The sequence below is a fragment of the Dromiciops gliroides genome, chromosome 1, assembly GCF_019393635.1.
Source record: "Dromiciops gliroides isolate mDroGli1 chromosome 1, mDroGli1.pri, whole genome shotgun sequence".
In the NCBI taxonomy this organism is placed as follows: Eukaryota; Metazoa; Chordata; class Mammalia; order Microbiotheria; family Microbiotheriidae; genus Dromiciops; species Dromiciops gliroides.
Genome location: NC_057861.1, coordinates 80963841 through 80985864, shown reverse-complemented (window position 1 = coordinate 80985864; position 22024 = coordinate 80963841). Strand labels below are relative to the sequence as shown.

Sequence of the window (22024 nt, the reverse complement as noted above, 5' to 3'; positions counted from 1 at the left end):
GGATGGATGGATAGATAGATAGATAGATAGATGGATAGATGGATAGATAGATGGATAGATGGATGGATGGATAGATAGATGGGTAGATAGATGATAGATAGGTAAATAGATAGATGGATCATAGACATAGACATAGATATAGATATAGATGAATGGATGGATAGAAGGAAGGATGGATAGATGAATGGATGGATGGATAGATAGACAGAGATGGATGGATGGATATAGACAGAGAGATAGATAGGTAGATATCTCTAGGGTTGCTGCAATATACACATATACACACACATATATATATGCACATATATGTGTGCATATGTATGTATACTTATCATGTAATGTTGTGTCAGTTATTTGTGTTTATATCTTACCTCCGTGCTAGACCATGAGTTCCATGAGAATGAGAACCATGAATTTTTCCACCTGGGGTGTCAACCAGCTAGAACCAGCCTCTCACCCATGAATGGCTGGAACTGAACAGAGCAGGATAGAGACAGGCAAGTCAGGAATTAGAAGTTTTATTTTCAAAGTGAAGAAAAAGGCTTGCAAGCAAGGAGGAGATATAGACCCATGTGCCAGGGCCCCACCCCCAGTGGGGCGACCTGAGGCAGTGTAGGGAGATATCGATACTTATGCTAATGGTTACCCAGTGAGTTATAGTCCTGACAATGAGGGAGAAGCAAGCATGTGACAATTTTGATTCATGGCAGGATTTTCTGACTTTGTCCTGTACTTGTCCAGCTCAGAGAACACTTGGTGAATTATATGGTTTTCCCAGAGGGTGAGATCATCCAGAGAGTGATGTTGTCTTACCAAGCCCAGGGCACAGATTGCCTGCTGGGCCTTAGCTCTGGAAATCAGGGGTTCTCCTAATATTAAGGGCAAAAGGAGCATGGTGGGAATTGCAGGGGCTGCAAAAGTCAGTGGAAAAGAGGATTCTGTTATACTGGAAGAGGGGATGGTCTCCTGACCCTAATACTCATAGGGTTTGGGGATAAAGATAGGCCTTAGAAGAGGATCACTGGGTGACAATGCCCCAGGGAGCAGGGCAGATGTGTAGGCTTGCGGGGGGGGGAGGTTTTGAGGTAAGGTATAGGGACAGTGGTCAGCATAGGGATGATAGCCTTTCAAATATCCCCACCCAGGGCCAGAACTCTACTTGCCCCATGCTAGTTTCATGCCTGGCAGGAACCTAAACTTTATGCCCCCCCACATTTGTTGTGGTTGTTGTTTGTCCTTCATTCTCAAAGAGGACCACAACATCAGGGTGATATCATGACGTGCACTGAATTGGATTTAAGTGAGAGAGGGCTGTGCAAAGTCACCAACCTCACTCCTCCAGAGCCATCTGTGTCCAGTGGAAAGATGTATATATATATATATCAAGATATATATATATATATATCAAGACAACTGGAGATGGCCCTGGATGTCTTAAGACAATTGGGGTTAAGTGATTTGCCCAGGGTCACACAGCTAGTACAAGTGTCTGAGGTGAGATTTGAACTCCAGTCCTCTTGACTCCAGGGCTCCACTGCACCACCTAGCTGCCCTGCCTCCCTTAGTAGTGAACACAGATCTCTATACACAGTTGGTGCTTAATAGACAGTTATTGAGTTAAGTTGGAGTCTAATTGAGAAGCCCCTGAGAAGACAGTGTATCTCTACCTCATTGGGTAGTTTCTGAGAGAGGGTTTGGAAATGCACCTACATAATTTCAGATCAACATCATTCTAGTCACCTGGATGTTTTTATCTCCAAGATGCACCGAACCTAGATGTTTCCTAGTCCCTAGATCCATGGCACTGAGTAACCTGGGATTTCCCAAGGAATAGGTTTGAGTTGGTTCTTTAAAAACAAAGTTCCCTATACATGTTTTGTATATTTGTGTTTATATTGTCACCCTCATTTGAATGTAAGCTCCCCAAGGGCAGGCTGATTTGATTTTGACTGGCATACAGTAGGTGCTCAGTAAATGCTCCTTGATTGATGAATCCATTGATTGGCTGCCACATCAGAGCCTACTCCCAAACAGAGGGAAGGTGACACAGGTCAACACAGCAAAGGCTACTGCTCTGTAGCTGGCAGTCATGTGGGCCACTCCATTGCTGTTGCTGTTGCACAGGGTGCTGTTACAACACTGCGATGTCACATGCAATATGCCAATTGTTTTGTTGGAGGGTTCACAGGTGGAGGAGCATTTCTGGATGATGTTTTCAATCTCGTGTGTATCTAGAAAAAGAGAGGAAAACCCAAGAAACATTTCAGAAAACCTTTGCCATTAATGCTCAGTTCCAGCTCCTTCAAAGTTCAGATAAGCCATAGTCCCCAGTCCCATAAAGTTTCCAAATCCAAGAAAGAAAAATGACTTGCATGCAGATGACTATAAAACACACAAAAAACAACTGAGGGAAACCAGAGAAGGCTTCCTGGAGGAGGTGATGTTTCCACTGAAATTTTTAAAATTAAATTTTCAAGGATTAGTGAAAATTCAACAAGTGAAGAGGAAAAGCAGGAAACATTCTACATATAGGGAAGTGAGTGAACCTAACCATCAAGCTGGAGGTAAGTGGGCTCAGGACATGGTGGTAAACGGCAAAGTGTTGTTCATTTCGGCAAGAACCTATAGTGCATAGAGGAGTAATAGGAAATGACTGGAAAGGTAAGCTACTGCCAAGTTTCAGAGAACCTCAAACGACAGGGAAAGGAATTTGAATTCTATTCAGTTAGATGAGAAGAAGGAAGTATTGGAGGTGAGGGAGGGTGGGTGGCTTAGTGGATGGATGGATGGATGGATGGGTCAATAGATATATTTAGAACTATATATCTCTATATTGGTATATATAGAGTTGTTGCAAATATGTATAGATACATTTACATTCATATATATTTATCGTGTAATGTTGAGTGTCATAGTTATTTGTGAGAGAGAGAGAGAGAGAGAAAGCAGAGTTAGGAAAGTATAATTCAAAAGACCAAGCTCCCAAGGACTATATTAAAGTGCTGATAGTAGGAACGGAGAAGCTGCCATTAATGGAACTCACTTATGTGACTCAGGCTTACATGAATAGAATCTTTTTCAGAATCCTCATGGGAGGAAGAACTTTTATTACTCTAATGTGAGTCAGAGGCAGCATGGGCTCCTGTTGAGGGCCGTGGTTGGGAATCATAAAACTTAACTGTTAGCCCTGCCTCTGACAAAGACAAATTCTGTCACTCTTTTCTAGATTTAATGTCTATAGGCCTGTTTCCTCATATGTAAAATGAAAGTAATTAGTACTGTGCCCTGCCTAGCTCATAGGGTGCTTATACTTTACACATTGTTTATTCTATTTTTTTTTTCTGGAGCAGAGGAGCAATGAGAGTTAAGTGACTTTCCCAGGGTCACACAGCTAGCAAGTGTCAAGTGTCTAAGGTCAGATTTGAACTCAGGTCCTCCTGAATCCAGAGCCAGTGCTTTATCCACTGAGCCACCTAGCTGCCCTCAACACATTGTTTATTCTAAATGAGCACTTCTCAAGCCTTTTGGTTTCAAGACTCCTTTCCACTTTTAAAAATTATTGAGGACCCCCCAAAAGCCTTTGTTTATATCGGTCATGTCGATCAATACTTATGACATTAGTTATTAAAACTGATCATTTAAATATTTCTTTATTAATTAATTTTAAGTTAACAATAATTTACTATTACATGTTCACATAAATATCATTTTAATGAAAAATAACTACATTTTCCAAAATAAAACAAATCAGTAAGAATGACATTGCTTTACACAGTTTTGCAAATCTCTACCTTAATAGAAGACAGTTGCATATTTGTTTCTGTGTCAATCTGTTGTCATAGGGTAATTTGGTTAAAGCATATAAAGAGAATCCTGCCTCATATCAATCTAGAGTTGGAAAAGGGAGGAGTATTTCAATTGGCAAATAATATCTTAGTATTTTTATAAAAAGTTTTTACCATGAGGACCCCCCTGAAAGAGTCTCAGGGCCCCCTGGGGATCTGTGGGCCTTTGAGACCTAAATAAACAAGTTAGTATGAAAGTGTATTGAAATAGAAAACTTCTGGTGTCTTTATTCCCTCAGTATCTACATGTTATTATAGATATATGCATATATACATATTTATGTATACACATATGCATATACCTATACATATGTGTGTATATATATATATATACATATATATAATTTTGTTAAACAATTCCCAATCTACATGGAAAAATGAGATTTGAGCATTCTTGCCTCTACCCTTGCTCATGTCTGGAGTCACATGAACAAACCTGGATACCACACCTTAGGAAAGACTTGGTATACCTAGGGACCAGAATGAGGGAGAGGCAGGAAGGGAAGGAAATAGGAATTAGGTACCTACTATGTTCCAGGCATTGTACTAAACACTTTAAAATGTTTATCTCATTTGAACTTCATAACAATTCTGGGAGGTAAGTGTGTTTTGATCCTCACTTAACAGTTGAGGAAACTGAGGCAGGAAGAAGTTAAGTGACTTGCCCAGGGTCACCTAGCTAGGAAATGTTTGAGGTTGGACTAGGTCTGATGACAATTGCCTAAAGGAACCAGGGATGGATAATTAGACAGGAGAAGAGGAGAGGAGAGGGGAGGAGAGGAGAGGAGAGGGGAGAAGAGGGGAGGGGAGGGGAAGGGAGGGGAGGGGAGGGGAAGGGAGGAGAGGAGAGGGGACGGGAGGAGAGGGGAGGGGATGGGGAGCTTAGTGGAGAACATCCTAGTTGCCTTATTCTAAAGGGCTGTGAGGGTACAGAGGAAAGAATGTGTTTTGTTTGCTTGTTTCGTTTTTGTCCCAGATCCTTGGTCTCTGGCTGCCTGGATATATAAGAGGGCTGCTGGCTTTGAAAACAACTCTGCTTTCTACCCTACCAGGTATGCCAGATACTCATAGTTTCAGAAATGACAATTTGAGCTGTAATACGTCTTTCCTTTCTGGCCAGCTAGCCATGTCCAGTGTAAACAAAGGAGAGAGAAAATATAGGGATTTTCTAGGGCAGAATCAGGAAGCAATGGGGGAAGGGAGGAAGGTCATGGAGCAGTTCTATCAGCTCAGTATTAGGAAGACCCTCTGAGCAATTAGAGCCATCCAACAAGAAAATGGGCTGCCTTGGGGAGAGCCTAAGTCTTTCGGCAGAGCTCAGAAAACCACTTTTCTGAGAGTACACTGGGGGAGGAGGAGCAGGATTATTGCTCAGGGAGGCATTAGACTAAGTGGGCAAGTTGGCTCCTAAGGTCCCTTCCAGTTTGGGATCCATGATCCCATGATGCCTTTGAACTCATTCCTAGTTCTGGGATGCTACGATTCACTCTGTCTTCTCTTTGGGACTTGTAAAAATGGTTTCACCAGCTAAAGAAACTCCTTGTTACATGTCCTAAGATTAAAATCTTAATAATAGCTAGTGTTTATATGGTACTTTAAGACTGGCAAAGCACTTTACAAATATCATCTCCTTTGATCCTCACAAGAAATCTAGGAGGTAGGTGCTATCATGATCCCCATTTTACAAATGAGGAATCTGAAGCAGACAGAGGTTAAGTGACTTGCCCAGGGTCACACAGTTAGGAAGTGTCTGAGACTAGAGTTGAACTCAGGTCTTCCCAATTCCTGGGCCACCTAGCTCTACAAAGATGATGAAATAGCGGAACCATGTTTTCCCCTTTGTGGAAAACCTCTACTAAAAAGCCTAGTAGCATAAAGTGGAGGCATGGGAACCATCTTTTAGGGCCAGGGTTAGGACCATAATAAATACTGGGGTTTTGATATATCAGTGTTAGAAACATAGAGCATGAAAACTTGGGAGTTAGGGTTAACCTAACCTAACTCTTGTCTTTTATGGGGCTTTATAAACATTCCTCTCCTACAGTCAAAAGTCCAGAATTCACATGCAGAACTCTTGACTGTGTTTGGGCCCCAGAACTAGAACCCTCCTTGAAGCCTTCTCTGACCTACCTCCATAACTACCTAGAGTTGTAAGAGAACTTCCAAGAACCAGTAAGTGCTGTTGAAATATAAGGGGTTGTTGAGAGACAGTGAGTGGGATTTGGTGAGAAGAGCTAATAGTTAGGAGACCTGGATTCTAGGTTTGGGTCTGCCATTTACTGCCTATAGGTCTTTGGGCAAGTCATTCCTCTTTGGGGTTGGGCCTTAGTTTCCTTCTCCATGAAATGTGAATGTGGGACTAAATGATCTCTATGATCCCTTCAAACTCCAATGCTCTAAGTTCCAAGGTCCCTTCAAATTCTTGTTGTTCTGTGTTTTCTGGTTCTAAAGGATCTCCTACTCTCTCTAAGGAAGTTGTATCCAACCTAAATAGGAGCAGATACTGGAAAGCCACATATTGGTTTAGAAAACCACAAATTAATATTATCTATGTCACATTGTATTTTAAAATTAATTTTGTTAACCATTTCTCCATCACATTTTTTTGGGGGGATTTTGGCTTTCCATCACATTTTAATCTGGTTTGGACAGCACTCTGGAGTTTTGCCAGCCCTTTGCTGTTCTGAGTTTGCCCCCTCTATAATGAGAAAGACATTCAACTCTGATGATATTCTACATTCGTCTGTGTTCTAAGATCCCTTCAGGCTCCCGCCTTCTATTTTATGTTGAGCCGATGGTATCAGATAATGCTGGGTAAAGTCCCATTTACTTTTTTCCCCTTTTGACTCATGTAGAATTGGGTCAAATGCTAAACAAAATGTAAAGGGTTATTGAGAAAACTTCATGTAAATGTGCTCTTTCCTTGTGGAAAAAGCATAAAATCTGAGTTTAAATACTAGCATCAACTTCAGGGTCTATCTGCTAGATAGATAGATAAAGCATTCAAAGGTTCTAGGTTCAAATTCTACCTCTGATGCTTGTTAAGTCATTTTTTCAGTCATGTCTGACTCTCTGTGATCCCATTTGGGGTTTTCTTGGCAAAGATACTGGAGTAGTTTGCTATTTCCTTTTCCAGCTCATTTTACAAATGGGGAAACTGAGGCAAAGAAGGTTGTATGACTTACCCATGGTCATACAGCTAGTAAATGTCTGAAACCAGATTTGAACTCAGGTCCTACTGTGCCATCTAGCTGAGCCTGATGCTTACTCTCTGTGTAATCTTCAGCAAGGCTCTCCCTGGGTCTCAGTTTCTTCATCTGCAAAATGTGGGTGGGTGGACTACATGCCCTTTGAAGTCCCTTCCAGTTCTAGATCTATAAACTAGCACATTTGATCTAGAGCTTAGAATAGTGCATCACAAACAGTAGCCAGCTGACATACACACTTTTTAGCTGCATGACACAAGGCACTTCCCTTCTCTCAGTCTTAGTTTCTCCCATATAAAGTAGGGATCCTAACACATGTCCTCTCCATATCTCCATAGGTCTTAGTCAACTTCCAAGCCCTATAGGAATGGGTGCTGCCATTATTGTTACTGCACAAACATACACACACATACATACAAATACACACATATGCCTACACACACACACACACACACACACACACACCATTTCCCTTAATGCAACAGAAAAGCAAGGGAGGATAGAGGCAATGATCTGTATCTTTCTGGATAAAACAGCACGGGGATCAGAAATAGTTGGTTATTTAGACTAGAATGACTTCCTTCTCGATGCCCACATTCCCTGCCCCCTCCAAACACACGTGTTGACACAGGCAGAACAGGTAGCAAACATTCTGAAGTCCTGGGGGAAAGGTGTATTTGAGAAGTCTTAAATGCTATCATTAGGTTTCTATCCCCTAAGCCTGCCTATAAGTTGAGGCATGTACTTTCTTGTCTTGGGCTGCAAGAAAATGGGAAAGAGGTGAGGGAGGTTACTGAGTTACTGAGAAGAGAGAGAAAAAGAAAGAAAGAGAAAGAAAGAAAGAGAAAGAGAAAAAGGAAGGAAGGAAGGAAGAGAAAGGAAGGAAGGAAGGGAAGAAGGAAGGAAGGAAGGAAGGAAGGAAGGAAGGAAGGAAGGAAGGAAGGAAGGAAGGAAGGGAAGGAAGAAAGGAAGGAAGGAAGGAAGGAAGGAAGGAAGGAAGGAAGGGAAGGAGGAAGGAAGGAAGGAAGAGAGGAAGGAAGGAAGGAAGGAAGGAAGGAAGGAAGGAAGGAAGGGAAGGAAGAAAGGAAGGAAGGAAGGAAGGAAGGAAGGAAGGAAGGAAGGAAGGAAGGGAAGGAGGAAGGAAGGAAGGGAAGGAAGAAAGGAAGGAAGGAAGGGAAGGAGGAAGGAAGGAAGGAAGGAAGAGAGGAAGGGAGGAAGGAAGGAAGGAAGGAAGGAAGGAAGGAAGGAAGGAAGGGAAGGAAGAAAGGAAGGAAGGAAGGAAGGAAGGAAGGAAGGAAGGAGGGAAGGAAGGAAGGAAGGAAGGGAAGGAGGAAGGAAGGAAGAGAGGAAGGGAGGAAGGAAGGAAGGAAGGAAGGAAGGAAGGAAGGGAAGGAGGAAGGAAGGAAGGAAGGAAGGAAGGAAGGAAGGAAGGAAGGAAGGGAAAGAGGAAGGAAGGAAGGAAGGAAGGAAGGAAGGAAGGAAGGAAGGAAGGAAGGAAGGAAGGAAGGAAGGAAGGAAGGAAGGAAGGAAGGAAGGAAGGAAGGATGGATGGATGGATAGGCTGGATGACCAGTCATGGGGAAGATTATTGAGGGCCCTTTCTCAGGTCTCAAATGGACAAGGTGGCTCCAAAGTTCCCTTCCAGCTCTGAGATTCTATGATTCAGTGAAATACAACATAGGCCCTCCCCTCCAGAAGATTACAATCCAATGAGAAGCAAAAGGGTAACATATTGATGGTCTCTCTGGGACAGGACTTGACTAACTAACCCTTTTGAATAGGCTTCCTGATAGATTAGCAGAAAGAGGACCAGGCTGAGTCTGAAGACCTAGATTGAAGGTCCTGGCTTGGATACCAATTCCGCTTAGCCTCCTCACCCATCTGAAAGATCTGAAAGATGGGTGTGATGATTCTGTCACTGCTTACCTCACAGGACCATTATAAGGAAAGCGTGCCAACTATAGAACTGTGAGCTAGTTTTAGGTGGGGAGATATTACTCACACGCAGGAATAACTTAGTAAGCAAGATGACTGAGTTATCAAATGCCAGAACTAGAAGGGACACTAGAGAAACTGAGGCCGAGAGGAGGGGGAATGACTTAGTCAAGGTACCACAGAAATATGATCACAGAGGTAGGACTTGAACCAAGGCCTCTTGGAAGATTAACATTATTTCCACCAGTGGATGCTAAGTGCTTTTGGAGTTAACAAGGGTGGAGGGTGGGGCAGGGAATAAAACCAACCCAATCTGTCGGTTGGTTCCAAGTCATTAGAATGAATGTTTTTTCATCTTGTTTTTGTAGGTTTGTTTGTTTTACTTTTGGCCTGTTTGTTTTACTTTTGGCCTCTGTAGGACTAGGTATATAAATGCACTGATAGTTTTGGAACTGGTCCAGGGGCATGCTGATAAATGTTTAACAACTGGCTTTCCAAGGGGGAAAATGTAGCCAGGATACACTTTGAAGTTGAATCTGCTTTATTTTATTAATCCATGATAATTATGCATAATATGCAATATTATACATACTATTTTCTCTGTCATTTTCTCAAGTTTAGACTATCAACAAAATAATAAAGGAAGCCTTAATTTGTATTATTTGCTGATTTCCACACATTTACTGCACATTTCATGATCGCTATCAGCACATCCCTGAACTGGCCTCACTTTCCACGCCACCCAGTAAGCCAGATAGTTATGGAGATGCTCAGAAATATCACCTCTGGATTAAAAAGCACTTTCCCTATCTGGTCAGTAGAAGTAAGCGGTGTAAATGGAATAGGAAAAAAAAAACATGGAGAAGTTAAGGACTCTGCTGTAACCCAAGTTTTACTACTGTTCTTGTCCTCCTATGCCAAACCAGTTACCAAATACAAACATCCTTTGACTCATTCGAGGAGTATAAATTCTCCTTTCCCTCAACCACCCTCCAGTGGTGGAACAAGAAAGTTCCACAGTTCCCCAAAGGGAGGCACCAGGAGTAACAAAACAACAGAGCTAGAACTTGAATGTCCAAGCTGGGGTATTTGAGCTAGGCCCTTAGAATGGAGTGTGTTAGAACTTAGAAGGACCTAGTGTATCAGAGCTGGGAAAGGCCTTACAGTATACAATGTCAAAGCTGGCAGGGGCCTTGAACACCATGGGTGTCGGCTCTTCCATTTTACAGATGAGAAGACTGAGGCCTTTAAGGGTCATAAGACTAATCTAATGGGACCAAGAGAATCAGGGTAGATCAGTCTCCTGATGCCCAAATGCCCTTTCCACTATGCCATAGGAGAAGCCAGGAGCCTGGATCATCTATAGGAATGACTGATTAACTCTTTGATAAGAGTGGATTGTTCATTCATTCATTCAAAAGCCATGTCAAACGCCTACTCTGTTCAATGTCCTGTGCTTGGGACCATGGGAGGTTCAAAGATAACTGAGACTCTGCTCCTACCCACAAGAAGTTTATGATCTAGTAGCAATTATATTAATCCACATTTTTATAGAACTTTAAGACTTTCTAGAGGGTTCTTCACGTCAATCCTGTGAGGTAGGAAGTACAAGGAACATCATCCCTGTGATGCAGGTGAAAGACTAAAGATGCAGAGATATGGAGTGACAAGCTTATGGTCACACAATTAGTAAATGACAGAGCTGAAACTTGAATAAGGGTCAGCTGCAAGTCTAGTCTTCTTTCTGCTAAAGCCTGACACCTCTCTATAGAGCATGCACCAATACAGAGAATGCTAAAAAGAATATGATGACTCTAGAAAAGGAATATATCAAGATCAGAGGAGCACACTGCTATTTTCTAGCAGTCTAGGGGACCAGGAAAGAAATCACAGCAGAAGTGATGTTGGAGCTGGGCTCTGAAGGATGAGGTGGACAGCAACAGTTGGGGACTGGGCAAGGAGGAAGAGATGCCAGGTCTGTGGAGTTTCATCAGCAGAGTTAATAGGCACACATAGGACATGGGCTGGGTGTGTCCAGGTATTATCCATACACCCAGGGGAGATAATTCCCTGAGGACAAGGGGAAGCACTAAAGGTAATACTCCAGTCTGTGTCCAGACAGATACATGCTTATAGAACAGAAAGCAGTTAGTTCTTTTTTTTTTTTAGTGAGACAATTGGGGTTAAGTGACTTGCCCAGGGTCACACAGCTAGTAAGTGTTAAGTGTCTGAGGCCGGATTTGAACTCAGGTACTCCTGACTCCAGGGCTGGTGCTCTATCCACTGTGCCACCTAGCTGCCCCAAGCAGTTAGTTCTTGAAGGAAAATGTTGATATTCCCAGTGACTTCCATGCCATGCTACCTCCACTCCAATCATCATCTTCATCTCCCTCCCCCACTATATACACACCCCTTTTCCAGCTCCTCTTTATGTGTCTTCTCTTTGCCTCCCCCTCATTCTAATATAATGATGTTAGATTAGAATATAAGCTCCTTGAGGGTGGGAATTTGCTTGCATACTTTTATTTGCATTCCCAGTATTTAGCACAGTGCCTGAAACATAGTAATGACTTAGTAAATACTTGCTCACTCATTTTCTCACTCACTCACTCACTCACTCACTCTGTCTCTCTTTTATCTATCTTTCTTTTTTTTTGTGGGGCAATGAGGGTTAAGTGACTTGCCCAAGGTCACAGAGCTAGTTATATATCTTTCTTTATGTCTATCTATCTATTTGGTAATCCATCTACCCATCTATCTACCTATCTACTCATCTATATGTGTATGTGTAATGCATATATAAATGCATGCATATATTATATATACATACTATATATAGGTATAAGATATATATATACCTTATATAAGGTATATATAATACCATATTTTATCTATCTCTCTCCCTATCATCTTCAATTATCTGTCTGTCTTATCTATCCATCCTTCTATCTCCCTCTCTATCATCTATCTACCTATCTATCATCTTTGATCATCCATTTATCCTGTCCATCCATCCTTCCGTCTGTCTATCCATCCTTCTGTCTATCTGTCTATCTATTTAGCTATCCATCCAGTTATCCATCTATTAATCTTTTGACCCATCTATCTCTCTATCCATCTCTCTATCATTTATATCTATTTATCCATCTCTCTATCATTTATATCTTTCTATTTATCCATCTCTCTATTCAGTCATCCATCTATTTATCTATCTGCCTAGCTTTCTACCTATCTATCCACTTATCTCTCTCTCTCTCTCTCTCTCTCTCTCTCTCTCTCTCTCTCTCTCTCTCTCTCTCTATCTATCTATCTATCTATCTCCCTATCCACTTACCTACCCAACTACTACCTATCTATCCTTAGTGGCTCAGCTCCTCTATGAAATGTTTTCTATCTTAGGATCCTAGGACCATCAACCCTAGAGGTAAACTAGATCTTCAGGGTCACCAGGTCTACCCCTCTCATTTTACAGATAAGGAAACTGAGGCCTGAAGGGAGTGAAGCGCCTTTCCCAAGGTCACAAAGGTAGTAAGCAGAAGAGTAGGGCTCTGCACCCAAGCAATGTGCCTCTCCATTCAGCATTCTTATGAATGCTTCCTCCTCTGAACACCTAGAATTTCCTTAAAGCCATCTTCAGTGGCTCTACATTGTACCTGTTTGAGTCATGTTTCCTCAACTGGAAGGTCAGAGGCTATGCTCTCCTTTACTCTCCACCCTCCCCCACACGCTTGGCACAAAGATAGGTACACGTTTGGTAGTTAGTAAATGCCCATTCATTGTCTTATGTATATCATGTTTATGGGTCACCCCAGTGGAAAGGTCGAGAGATTAATAATCAGAAAGTCAAGGCTGAAATTCCATCCTTTCCTCTTATTAGCTGTGTGACCCTGGGCACCTCATTTGCCATCACTGAACCTCATTTGTCTCCTCTATAAAACATGTTCAATAATCCTCATTACCTGCCTCACTGGAATGTTTTGAGGGAAACCCTTTGTAAATATTAAAGCTCTACAGAAATGGGAGCTTTTATTCCTCTTCCAGTCAGGTTGATCCTCATTCATGGCAGAAACTTACCAAGCCGAGCAATTATCTTGATGGTCTCACAGTAGGCATCAGAGGGTGAACAGTTGGTGGGGCTTTGATTTTTTCCAAGGCAGCTTTCCCCCAAACAAGTATAACACTGCAGAGTATTTCCTGTGGGAAGAACCAAACCAGACTGAATAGCTGCCCTCTTCAATTCACTGGCCACATAGTAAGCAATATAAATGTTAGGTAGTAGTACTACTAGTGGTGGTGGTGATAGTAGTATCATCTCCCAGTATTATTGTGAAGATCAAATCAGAAAATATTTTAAAAGTACTTAGCAGAGTGCCTGGCACATAGTAGGTACTTAATAAATGATTATTCTCTTCTCTTACCCTTAGTACAATGCCTGTCATGTAGTAAGTATTTAATAAATGCTTGGGACAGCTAGATGATGCAGTAAATAGAGTGCCAGGCCTGGAGTCAGGAAGACTCATTTTCTTGAGTTCAAATCCAGTCTCAGATACTTACCATATGACCCCGAGAAAGTCACTTTACCCTGTTTACCTCAGTTTCCTCATCCATAAAATGAGCTGGAGAAGGCAGTGGCAAACTAGTATCTTTGCCAAGAAAACCCCAAGTAAGGTCATGAAGAGTCAAACTTGACTGAAAACCGATTAAACAAAAATAAATGCTTTTTGGTTGACTGAGTGAAAATAGAATGTTAGGGCTACAATCAGCCTTGGAAGGGACCTTAGAACCTGAAATATTAGAGGTAGGAGGGAATTTAAAAAAATGAAATGTAAAACACAGTATACCAGAGCTGGAAAAGACCATAGAATGTTGAAGGTTCAAGCTGAAAGGAAGTGTGGGGATTCCCTAGTCCAATTTTGTCACTTATAGGTTCAAGGAATGATGCTGAGGAAGGTTAAATGTTGGACCCTCATGAGACCACATCGGGGGCACAGTGCTCAGTTCTCAGCTCAACGAGAGGCAGTTTCATGTAGTGGATAGAACTTAGTCTATCAAACTAGGAAGTAATGGATTGAATTCCTGCCTATCACATATACTGGCTCCACGCCCCTGCACAAGTCCCTTAAAGGCCTTTCACTGTGCAGAGAAATTCTGTAAGACTCTTATGTTTCAGAGAAAGGCAACCTGCATTGGGGGAGAGAGTTCCTCAGCTGGGAGTACCTTCTCCCAATGACATCCCCATTGCCTATCTTGATGCCACATTTTAGAAGCACCTCTGATGAGATGGAGGAAGGTGATCAGAGTGTGAGAGAACTGGAGATCACACTATTCAAATATTAGTTGAAAGAAGTGGGAGTATTTAGTCTGGAGAAAAGATTTAGTAGGTGAAAGACATGATTTCTGTCTTTAAATCTCTGAAGGGCTGTTCTGTGGAAAATGGAGTATATTTCTTCCTCTTTTTAGGCAATTGGGGTTAAGTGACTTGCGCAGGGTCATGTAGCTAGTAAAAGTGTAGGCCAGATTTGAACTGAGGTCCTCCTGACTCCAGGGCTGGTGCTCTATCCATCGCACCATCTATCTGCCTCTTGGATTTATTCTTCTTGATCCCAAAATAAAGAGCAATGGGTTGAAGGACAAGGAAAGGGACTAGAGTCAAGATCCCATTGGTAAAGAGAATTCTCCTGCCAGAGATCTACCAGGCCTCTGTCCACTATGCCAGCCATACTACCAGGATGTTTGAGCAATCCCTGTACTAGGCCCCAGGTCCATTTCTGGTACCCAACCTGAATGGAGCTGCCCAGACCTGTGTGGGACTTTCCCGCCCATGATGTGAAAAGTTTTATAGGCTATGGGAAGATCAGCACTCCAGATATGGTGCTCCTGAGTGAGGCCTTGATGATCTCTTCATTTTCACATGCCAAGGAAGGGAAGGGCCAGAAAAAAAGAGGTGAGTCAGGGCCTGGGTTTGGAGTAACCCCATTGTGCCCTCTGCAGACAGAGCCCAAGAAGGGCTGCTCCCCAGACCCCAAGCAAGAGGACAAATGGGAGAAGAGATTGTAGCCCCTTGTCCTTATACCATCCCAGCAGAAAGGAGACTTGGAGTTGCTTCTAAACACCTGACCACTTGTGCTCTGTGGATATAGCATTGTAGGAAGGACACCGCCAAACAGGACTCCAAAAGAAGGATGACCAAGGAGACCAAGGTGACCAGGATGACCAGAGAGCATGCTTAACAACAGTCCCCTGAGGGCTCTAGGCTTGCTTAGCCTGAAGTAGAAAGGACTTTGGGTAGGGATGGGGAGAGCTGGAATCCAACATCTAAATCATAGACATTGGGAAGAAGGTTTAGACTTTGCTCAGCCTCCGAGGGTGGAACTGGGAGGATGGAAGTTACCCAATGGCAAACACCATTCCAGTTCAACACATTTATGAAGTACTTCTGGGTACAAGGCCCTGGGCCTAATGCTGGAGACAGAAACAAAGAAGCAAATGAATCTTTGCTCTTAGAGAGGCTCATCCAGCCTTCAAGTTTAAATGCCCTCCTCTCCTTTCTTTTCCTTTCTCTCTCTCTCTCTCTCTCTCTCTCTCTCTCTCTCTCTCTCTCTCTCTCTCTCTCTCTCTCTCTCTCTCTCCCTTTACCTCTCTCTCTTCCTCCCTCTCTTTCTCTTTCTCTTCCTTCCTCTTCCCCACCTCCTCCCAATTAATTTCTTACAGAGAAATCAAATGGATGATCTAAGTCAGTAGGGAGCCCCTTGTCCCTGGAAGGATCCTAGCAGAGGTTTTAGCTACTTGTCAGGAATTTCTGCATTGGGTGAGATGACCTGTATGGTCCCTAGGACCACTAACATTCTCTGATTCCAAAACCCAGAAAGACTTTTTTAGAGCTCTCCCCAGAAAGGAACAAGGACAGAAAAAAAGCCCCTATTTCTCAAGCCCTTTGTGGTCTATGTAATTCTTTCCTCACAGCAACCTAATGAGGAAAGCAGAGTTAGTGGGGTTACGTCCATTTTACAGAGCAGGAAAATAAGGTTCATAGACCAGGAACAACTTGCGTGGGATCACATGGCTAGAATCGGGATGCTTGTGAGCCGATGTCTAGGCCAGAGCTTTGCTCCCTGCTCCAAATAGAGATAAAGTCCTTCCCTGCGGTGGGGTAAAGTGTCCAGGACCCTCCCCATTCTGACCACCCTCTTCTGAATATGCTGTCACTGGTCAGCTTCCTTCCCAACACATGGCACCAAGAAATGGATATAACACTGTCTACATAGAAGCTGGCAGTGATTCCGGATGAAGTCTGTGCTACAACAAGTCTGGACTGAGCCAAGTGGTTCTGTTAGCCCCGACTTTGTTTGCTCTTACTCCAAAAACTTCGTTCTTAATGACTCTACGAGGTCTCCAGCCAAACCCGGTCTGCGCTTTCTGTACTCTGGATCTTTGCTCCTGCTCTTCCCTGTGCCAAGAATGCCATCCCTCCCACTCCTGGGTGCTTGCTGAACTTCAGCCCCACTTTTAAGGGCCAACTTCAATGCCTCCTCCTCTACCAGAATGCCTTTCCCCAACCCCCTCCTGCTCTCTTCATCAGAAAAGCTCACGAGGCATTTTGCTTTATGTCTCCCTCTCTGATGAGCATATTGTGTATTGTTGTGTAGTGTTGGGCATATTTGCATTCGTGTATCACTTCTTAGAGTGATGCGTCTTCTGGCATGGAGACACCATCCAGTTTAAGCTTTATGTCTCTCCCAGTGCCTGGCCCAGTGTCGCAGAATCAAAGATCTTCAGAGGCTGCCTCCAGGCCAACCTATGTCTGAACAATAACCCCCTCTATGGCATCCTCAGTGAGCAGTCCCCAAGCCTTGGAATTGGCTTCTTTTTTTTGGGGGGGGGTGAGGCAATTGGGGTTAAGTGACTTGCCCAGGGTCACACAGCTAGTACGTGTCAAGTGTCTGAGGCCAGATTTGAATTCAGGTCCTCCTGAATCCAGGGCCGGTGCTTTATCTACTGCGCTACCTAGCTAGCTGCCCCCTGAATTGGCTTCTAAAGGCTAGGAAGGACTGTGTGGAAGGCATCTCAGCTGCCAGGAGAAAGAAAAATCTTGATAAAGAAAACCATTGTTAATCCACAATAGCTAAAGAATTAGTGATAATGGGGTAGGGCTGGGAACATATAGATGATAAATATTTCAATAGTTGTAGTTTAACTAAAGAAACACCAGTACAATTCACCATGAATGGAAGGTTTTCATCTTTTTTGGCCTCTTCTAGAGAATGTAATAAAGGGCAGCTATCTGGCACAATGGGTAGAGCATGGGCCTGTGAATCAGGAGTACTTAAGTTCAAATCCAGCCTCAGATACTTAGTAGCTGTGTGACCCTGGGCAAGTCATTTCTCCCTATTTGCGTCAGTTTCCTCATCTGTAAAATGAGCTGGAGAAGGAAGCGGCAAGCTAGTATCTTTGCCAAGAAAACCCCAAATAAGGTCATGAAGAGTCAAACACGAGTGAAACAACTCAACAACAACCAAACAGAGTAGGTAATTGTATAGATGATATGGAAAGAACTTTGGGCAGTGAAGTAAAAGGCCTGGGTTCTATTGCACCCCATCCCCCCCATCCAGCTATTTGGTAAGTTGCTTCCTGTCTCTGGGCCTCAGTTTCCTTTTCTGTAACACAAGGAGGCATGACTGTGTTATCTCTGAGATTTCTTCCAGGTTCATAATTCTATGAACTTATCTGACTATGACACCAGAAAGGAGAGGACCAAAGAAAGATTCCAACCACTCCTTGCATCCCCTTCCCCCCAAATAAAAAAAAAACACCTAAAATTTTGACCTTAATCAACTGGATATTTAGAAGGGAACATGACCTTTGTGCTTCATCTGTATACTCACTCAGTTTCTCTGATCCCCTGATTTGTCTAGACTCAGCCACTGTCCTTTCCCATGGACAGGAAGAGAAATTTTTAATTGATTAGCTAGGTGGTTCAGGCTTTAAAGTAGGGGTTTTTAGATCCCTCTGGACCCCTAATGAATCCTATGAGCCCTGGAAGATCTCCCAGAGGCCCTAAACAGGAGCAGCCACACATGTTGGTGCACGTCTGTAATCACCACCAGAAAGACAGGTTGGTGGAGAGCTCAGGTTCAGGAATTCTGAGCCACAGTTGGACTAAAGGTGATTGGGTGTACACATTAAATCCAACATCAATATGACCTAAGGAGGGATGAACTGGTTCAAGTTAGGAACAGAGGAGGTCAAAGCTTCCATGCTCATCAGCAGTGAGATCGGCCCTGTGAGTGACTCCTGAACTTCCAACCCAAGCAAGCAAGAAAGACCCAGGCTCTAAAAAACCTGAAAAATTGAAATGAAAAACAAAAACAAAACCAGAATCACCATTAGATTTGAAATTCCTTCTTGGAATCTTACGAGGAAAAGCTACAAGAAGTAACCAGCATTTCTCCTAGGAATCATCCTGTTAGGCCTCAGATGCTGGCTATGAAGTTCTTTGACCCCGATTCTGAATAATAACATGACCAACCACCTTCACGTGGTTGTTCTCTGGAAAAACACTTTGTAGACCTTAAAGTTCTGTAGAAATGGGTCTATGATTCAAGCTTAGATTCTCTGATTCCAAATGCAGGACTCCTCCTACCAGTCTTTAAAGCAAGAGTACTTAACTCAAGGGGTCTGTGGATAGATTTTAGGGGGGTCCATGAATATTGATGGATAATTTTTACATCTTGCTTTAAGTCTGAGTGGTTTCCTTAGCAATCCTATATGTTTTCTTTTACACATTTAAAAGCGTTCTTCTGCAAGGGGGCCGTAGGCTTTTCCAAGCTACCAAAGGGGTCCTTGAAACAACCAAAAGCAAAGGATCCCTCTTTGAAGCCTTTTAAAGTACGTGGGCCTCCTTGCTGCATTTTTACAGTTTTTCTTTCCTGCTTATTCAATCATTCCACAAATATTTGTTGAATAATAACAGCCCGTTTCCTTCATTATTCAGATGCTTCTTTACAGATGGAAGAAAAGTGCCCCTGAGATCTTAAAGACTATGCCAACAGAACACAATCTCCAATAGGTAATAAATATCAAGCCAGAAAGGTTTGGAGTCCAGAGCCCAAGTGCGGGTCCAGCTAAAGATAGAGAGTCTCATCACCATTGGGTTGACTGGTCTGGTACAATGAAAAGAACAAGGGTTTGGAGTCAAAACACACCCGTCCTCCAATGCTTACTATTTTTAACTTGATTAATTTAACTTCCCTGGGACTCAGTTTTCTCACCTGTAATATGGGAGTGCTGGAGTAGGCGACCTCTGAGGTCTCTCCCAGCTTCAGGTCTACAACCTTATGACAAAATTCCTTAGCCATAAATCAAACAAACAAAGAAAAAGTACAAAATTGTCCCAGGTCCTGTTTATCATCTTTCTGCTTCTGTAGGGATGGTGGCAAAGTGGGATGGAGGGTACCAAGCGTCCCAGAGGTTTTAGATAATTTACCAACATTAACTGTTAGTGATTTCGACGTGAGAACCTATTTGTAGGTGAGTGAGACCACAGACAACTGTAGGAACTGAACCATATCTGCCATTCTGGGCATTTTTACAAATGAAATCAGAAAATATAATGAAATTGAAGGATGGATTCCTTGTTCTCCTGGAAGAGTAGTAGGCGGGGAAAAGAACATACATCTACTAATAACAGCCAATAGCTAACATTTCTATAGTCCTTCCTACGTGCTAAGGAACTTTACAAAAAATATGTCCTTTGATCCTCACAACAAACCTGAGAGGTAGGTGCCATTGTTAGCCCCATTTTAGGAAGCATTCAGGGGTCTTGCCCTGTGGTCACACAGCTGGCCTCTGAGGCCACATCTGAATCCAGATTTTTCTGACCCCAGGCTCGGCATTCTACCCCACTGTACCTCCACTTTGAAAATAAAGGAGTTGGTGGAATTGATGTCATTGTATGCAAAAAGCAGGATGGGCTTCCTCGAGAGGAGATGGGCTCACCCTCATTAAATAACACTCTTAAATACCACCCTTTCCCATAGCTGTTACAGGCATCCTGAGGAAACAAAGCACAAATCCACTCGTCCGATGGAACTCAGCTGCTCAGAGAGACATTAGTGGGATTTTCTAGTCATCAAAATTGCTTTCTACACAATCTCAGAAAAATTCATTTCTCAGTAAGAAACTTCAGGAAATCTCACCTTGGTCAAAATACAGGAGGGCCAACAAGAAAATCAGGTAAGATGCCATCTGAGCTTGGTCTTCTCAGGTCACCCGGTAGGGCTTGAGTCTTCGGGAGTCAGCAATGGGCTTGTGAAATGATGAAGAAATAAGACTCACTTCAGCCAGGAACAATCAGGCAAAATTGTACCAGCAGGTAATGGCTCTGAGGTCTGGGCATGCAAACATTCCCCCTATTTATCTTTCCATTTGGTTCTACCCTATCAATGTTATCTTTTGGCATCTTTCTAGGACAAAATGCCAAAAGGTCAAAAAACAATATTTTCATACTTCTAGGATCCATGATTTCTTTGGCACACAGGTCCCAACTCCCACTTTTGAAGGTATTCTTCCTTAGGCTGTGGCAAAAAGCATTCATTCAACCAATTCTATGGTGATGTCACAGCCTAGTCCACTCCATTTCTGTGCCCGATGTGGGAGGGTACTCAGGAGATGGATGCTCAGGCTATTGATAGTCCTAAACTGGTAGATCCTCTAACAAGGTCACCTCAGAGCCAGGAGGAAAGGTTTGGAGTAGGACTCTGCTAAAGGTCAAAAGACAAAAGAATTTTAGAAGTGATCTCATGAATCGATTGGAATCACTTGAGTAGGAGTAATCAAGGAGAAGAGTCATGAGTCAGCCCCCTGTACTTTTTGAGTTATAACTGTGATAACAGGCTTTGCTAAAGTTGATTGCCGAGCTCTGACTTTTACCAGCTGTATGACCTTGGACGAATCAAAGAACTCTAGAACCAGGGGTCTTTGGAGCCAGCGGAGCCTTTACAGACCATCTCTCCCCTTATTTTTTGAATGAATACATTTGGCTCACTGAATTGTTGTTTTGTTATTTTAAAAAATGAAAATATTAAGAATTCCCAGGCCATCAGCCTTGCAGGCTTGTTCTGCAGAATGTATTTTACAAACCACAAAACTTCACGTGAATTCAAATTTTTTTTTTTTTTTTAGAGAACGTTACCATTTTCAAAGCCCTCTTTGTCTTTCATCCTCAGAATACGTGGGTGAGGTATGTAGTTTAGGTCCTTTTAAGTGTGGGCTCGTACCAGTTCCAGTGGTGGAGACACAAGGGCTCACGAAGACATAGAAAACATCCCTTCTAGTTTATAAAAACAGTTGTTGAGAGGAAGTGCAACATACATGAGAAGACTCTTATTTGTCAATACCCCTCCACACTTCACACACCACCCCCAATCTCATAATCAAAAGTGGTGAAAATTCTCTCTCTCTCTCTCTCTCTCCGTTTTCTCTTTTTCTATCTGTCTCTCTGTCTCTGTGTCTCTATTTCATATTTTCTTTCTTTGTCTCTCTGCCTTTCTATCCCTGTCTCTTCTCTCTGTCTTTGTGTCTTTCTGTCTCTCTCTTTTTTTTATCTCTGTCTTTTTCCATCTCTCTTCCATTGTCTCTGTTTCTCTCACTCTTTCTCTTTCTTTGTCTCTCTATCTCCTCTCTCTGTCTCTGTGTTTCTCTTCTTTCTCTATCTCTATCTTTGTCTGTCTCTATTTCTCTGTGTCTCTGTCTCTGTCTCTCTCATTTGATGATCTGGGTTAGAGATAAACAGTCTAGTCTGTATTTTAAAAGAGTCCTACTCAGCAGAACAGTTTAGGATATTTCTGTCCCAGGTCTGGGCATTTCCTCTTAATCTCTTTGTCCTGCCCAACTAAAATAATAATAATAATAATAATAATAATAATAATAACATTTCTATGATGCTTTAAGGTTTGTAAAGTGCTTTACAGATATCATCTCCTTTGATCCTCACAACAACCTTGGGAGGTAGGTAGTATTGTTATCTCCAGTGTGAAGATG

At 42.6% G+C, this 22024-nt stretch overlaps 1 protein-coding gene and 1 long non-coding RNA gene across 2 annotated transcripts; one reads left to right on the top strand and one right to left on the bottom strand.

Moving 5' to 3' along the window:
• Positions 1-1453: 1453 nt before the first annotated feature.
• LOC122736189 (lymphocyte antigen 6E-like) lies at positions 1454-20330 on the bottom strand. The gene is made up of 3 exons (XM_043978274.1): positions 20182-20330; positions 13061-13180; positions 1454-2231 (listed from the first exon to the last, which is right to left on the bottom strand). The coding sequence occupies exons 1-3, from the start codon at positions 20228-20230 to the stop codon at positions 2014-2016; spliced, it is 387 nt and encodes a 128-aa protein (XP_043834209.1). The 5' UTR covers positions 20231-20330; the 3' UTR covers positions 1454-2013.
• LOC122736190 lies at positions 2187-19038 on the top strand. The gene is made up of 3 exons (XR_006354172.1): positions 2187-2564; positions 4822-4897; positions 18978-19038. It is a non-coding gene; the product is annotated as an uncharacterized LOC122736190 (long non-coding RNA).
• Positions 20331-22024: the final 1694 nt, after the last annotated feature.

Bases quoted from the DNA above. Each gene is read 5' to 3' on its own strand.
- LOC122736189 (XM_043978274.1), bottom strand. From the start codon at position 20,230: ATGGCATCTTACCTGATTTTCTTGTTGGCCCTCCTGTATTTTGACCAA. The intron at 13,181-20,181 runs GTGAGATTTCCT...TTCTTCCCACAG, and splicing joins CCTCCTGTATTTTGACCAAG to GAAATACTCTGCAGTGTTAT. The intron at 2,232-13,060 runs GTAAGTTTCTGC...CTCTTTTTCTAG, and splicing joins CAAGATAATTGCTCGGCTTG to ATACACACGAGATTGAAAAC.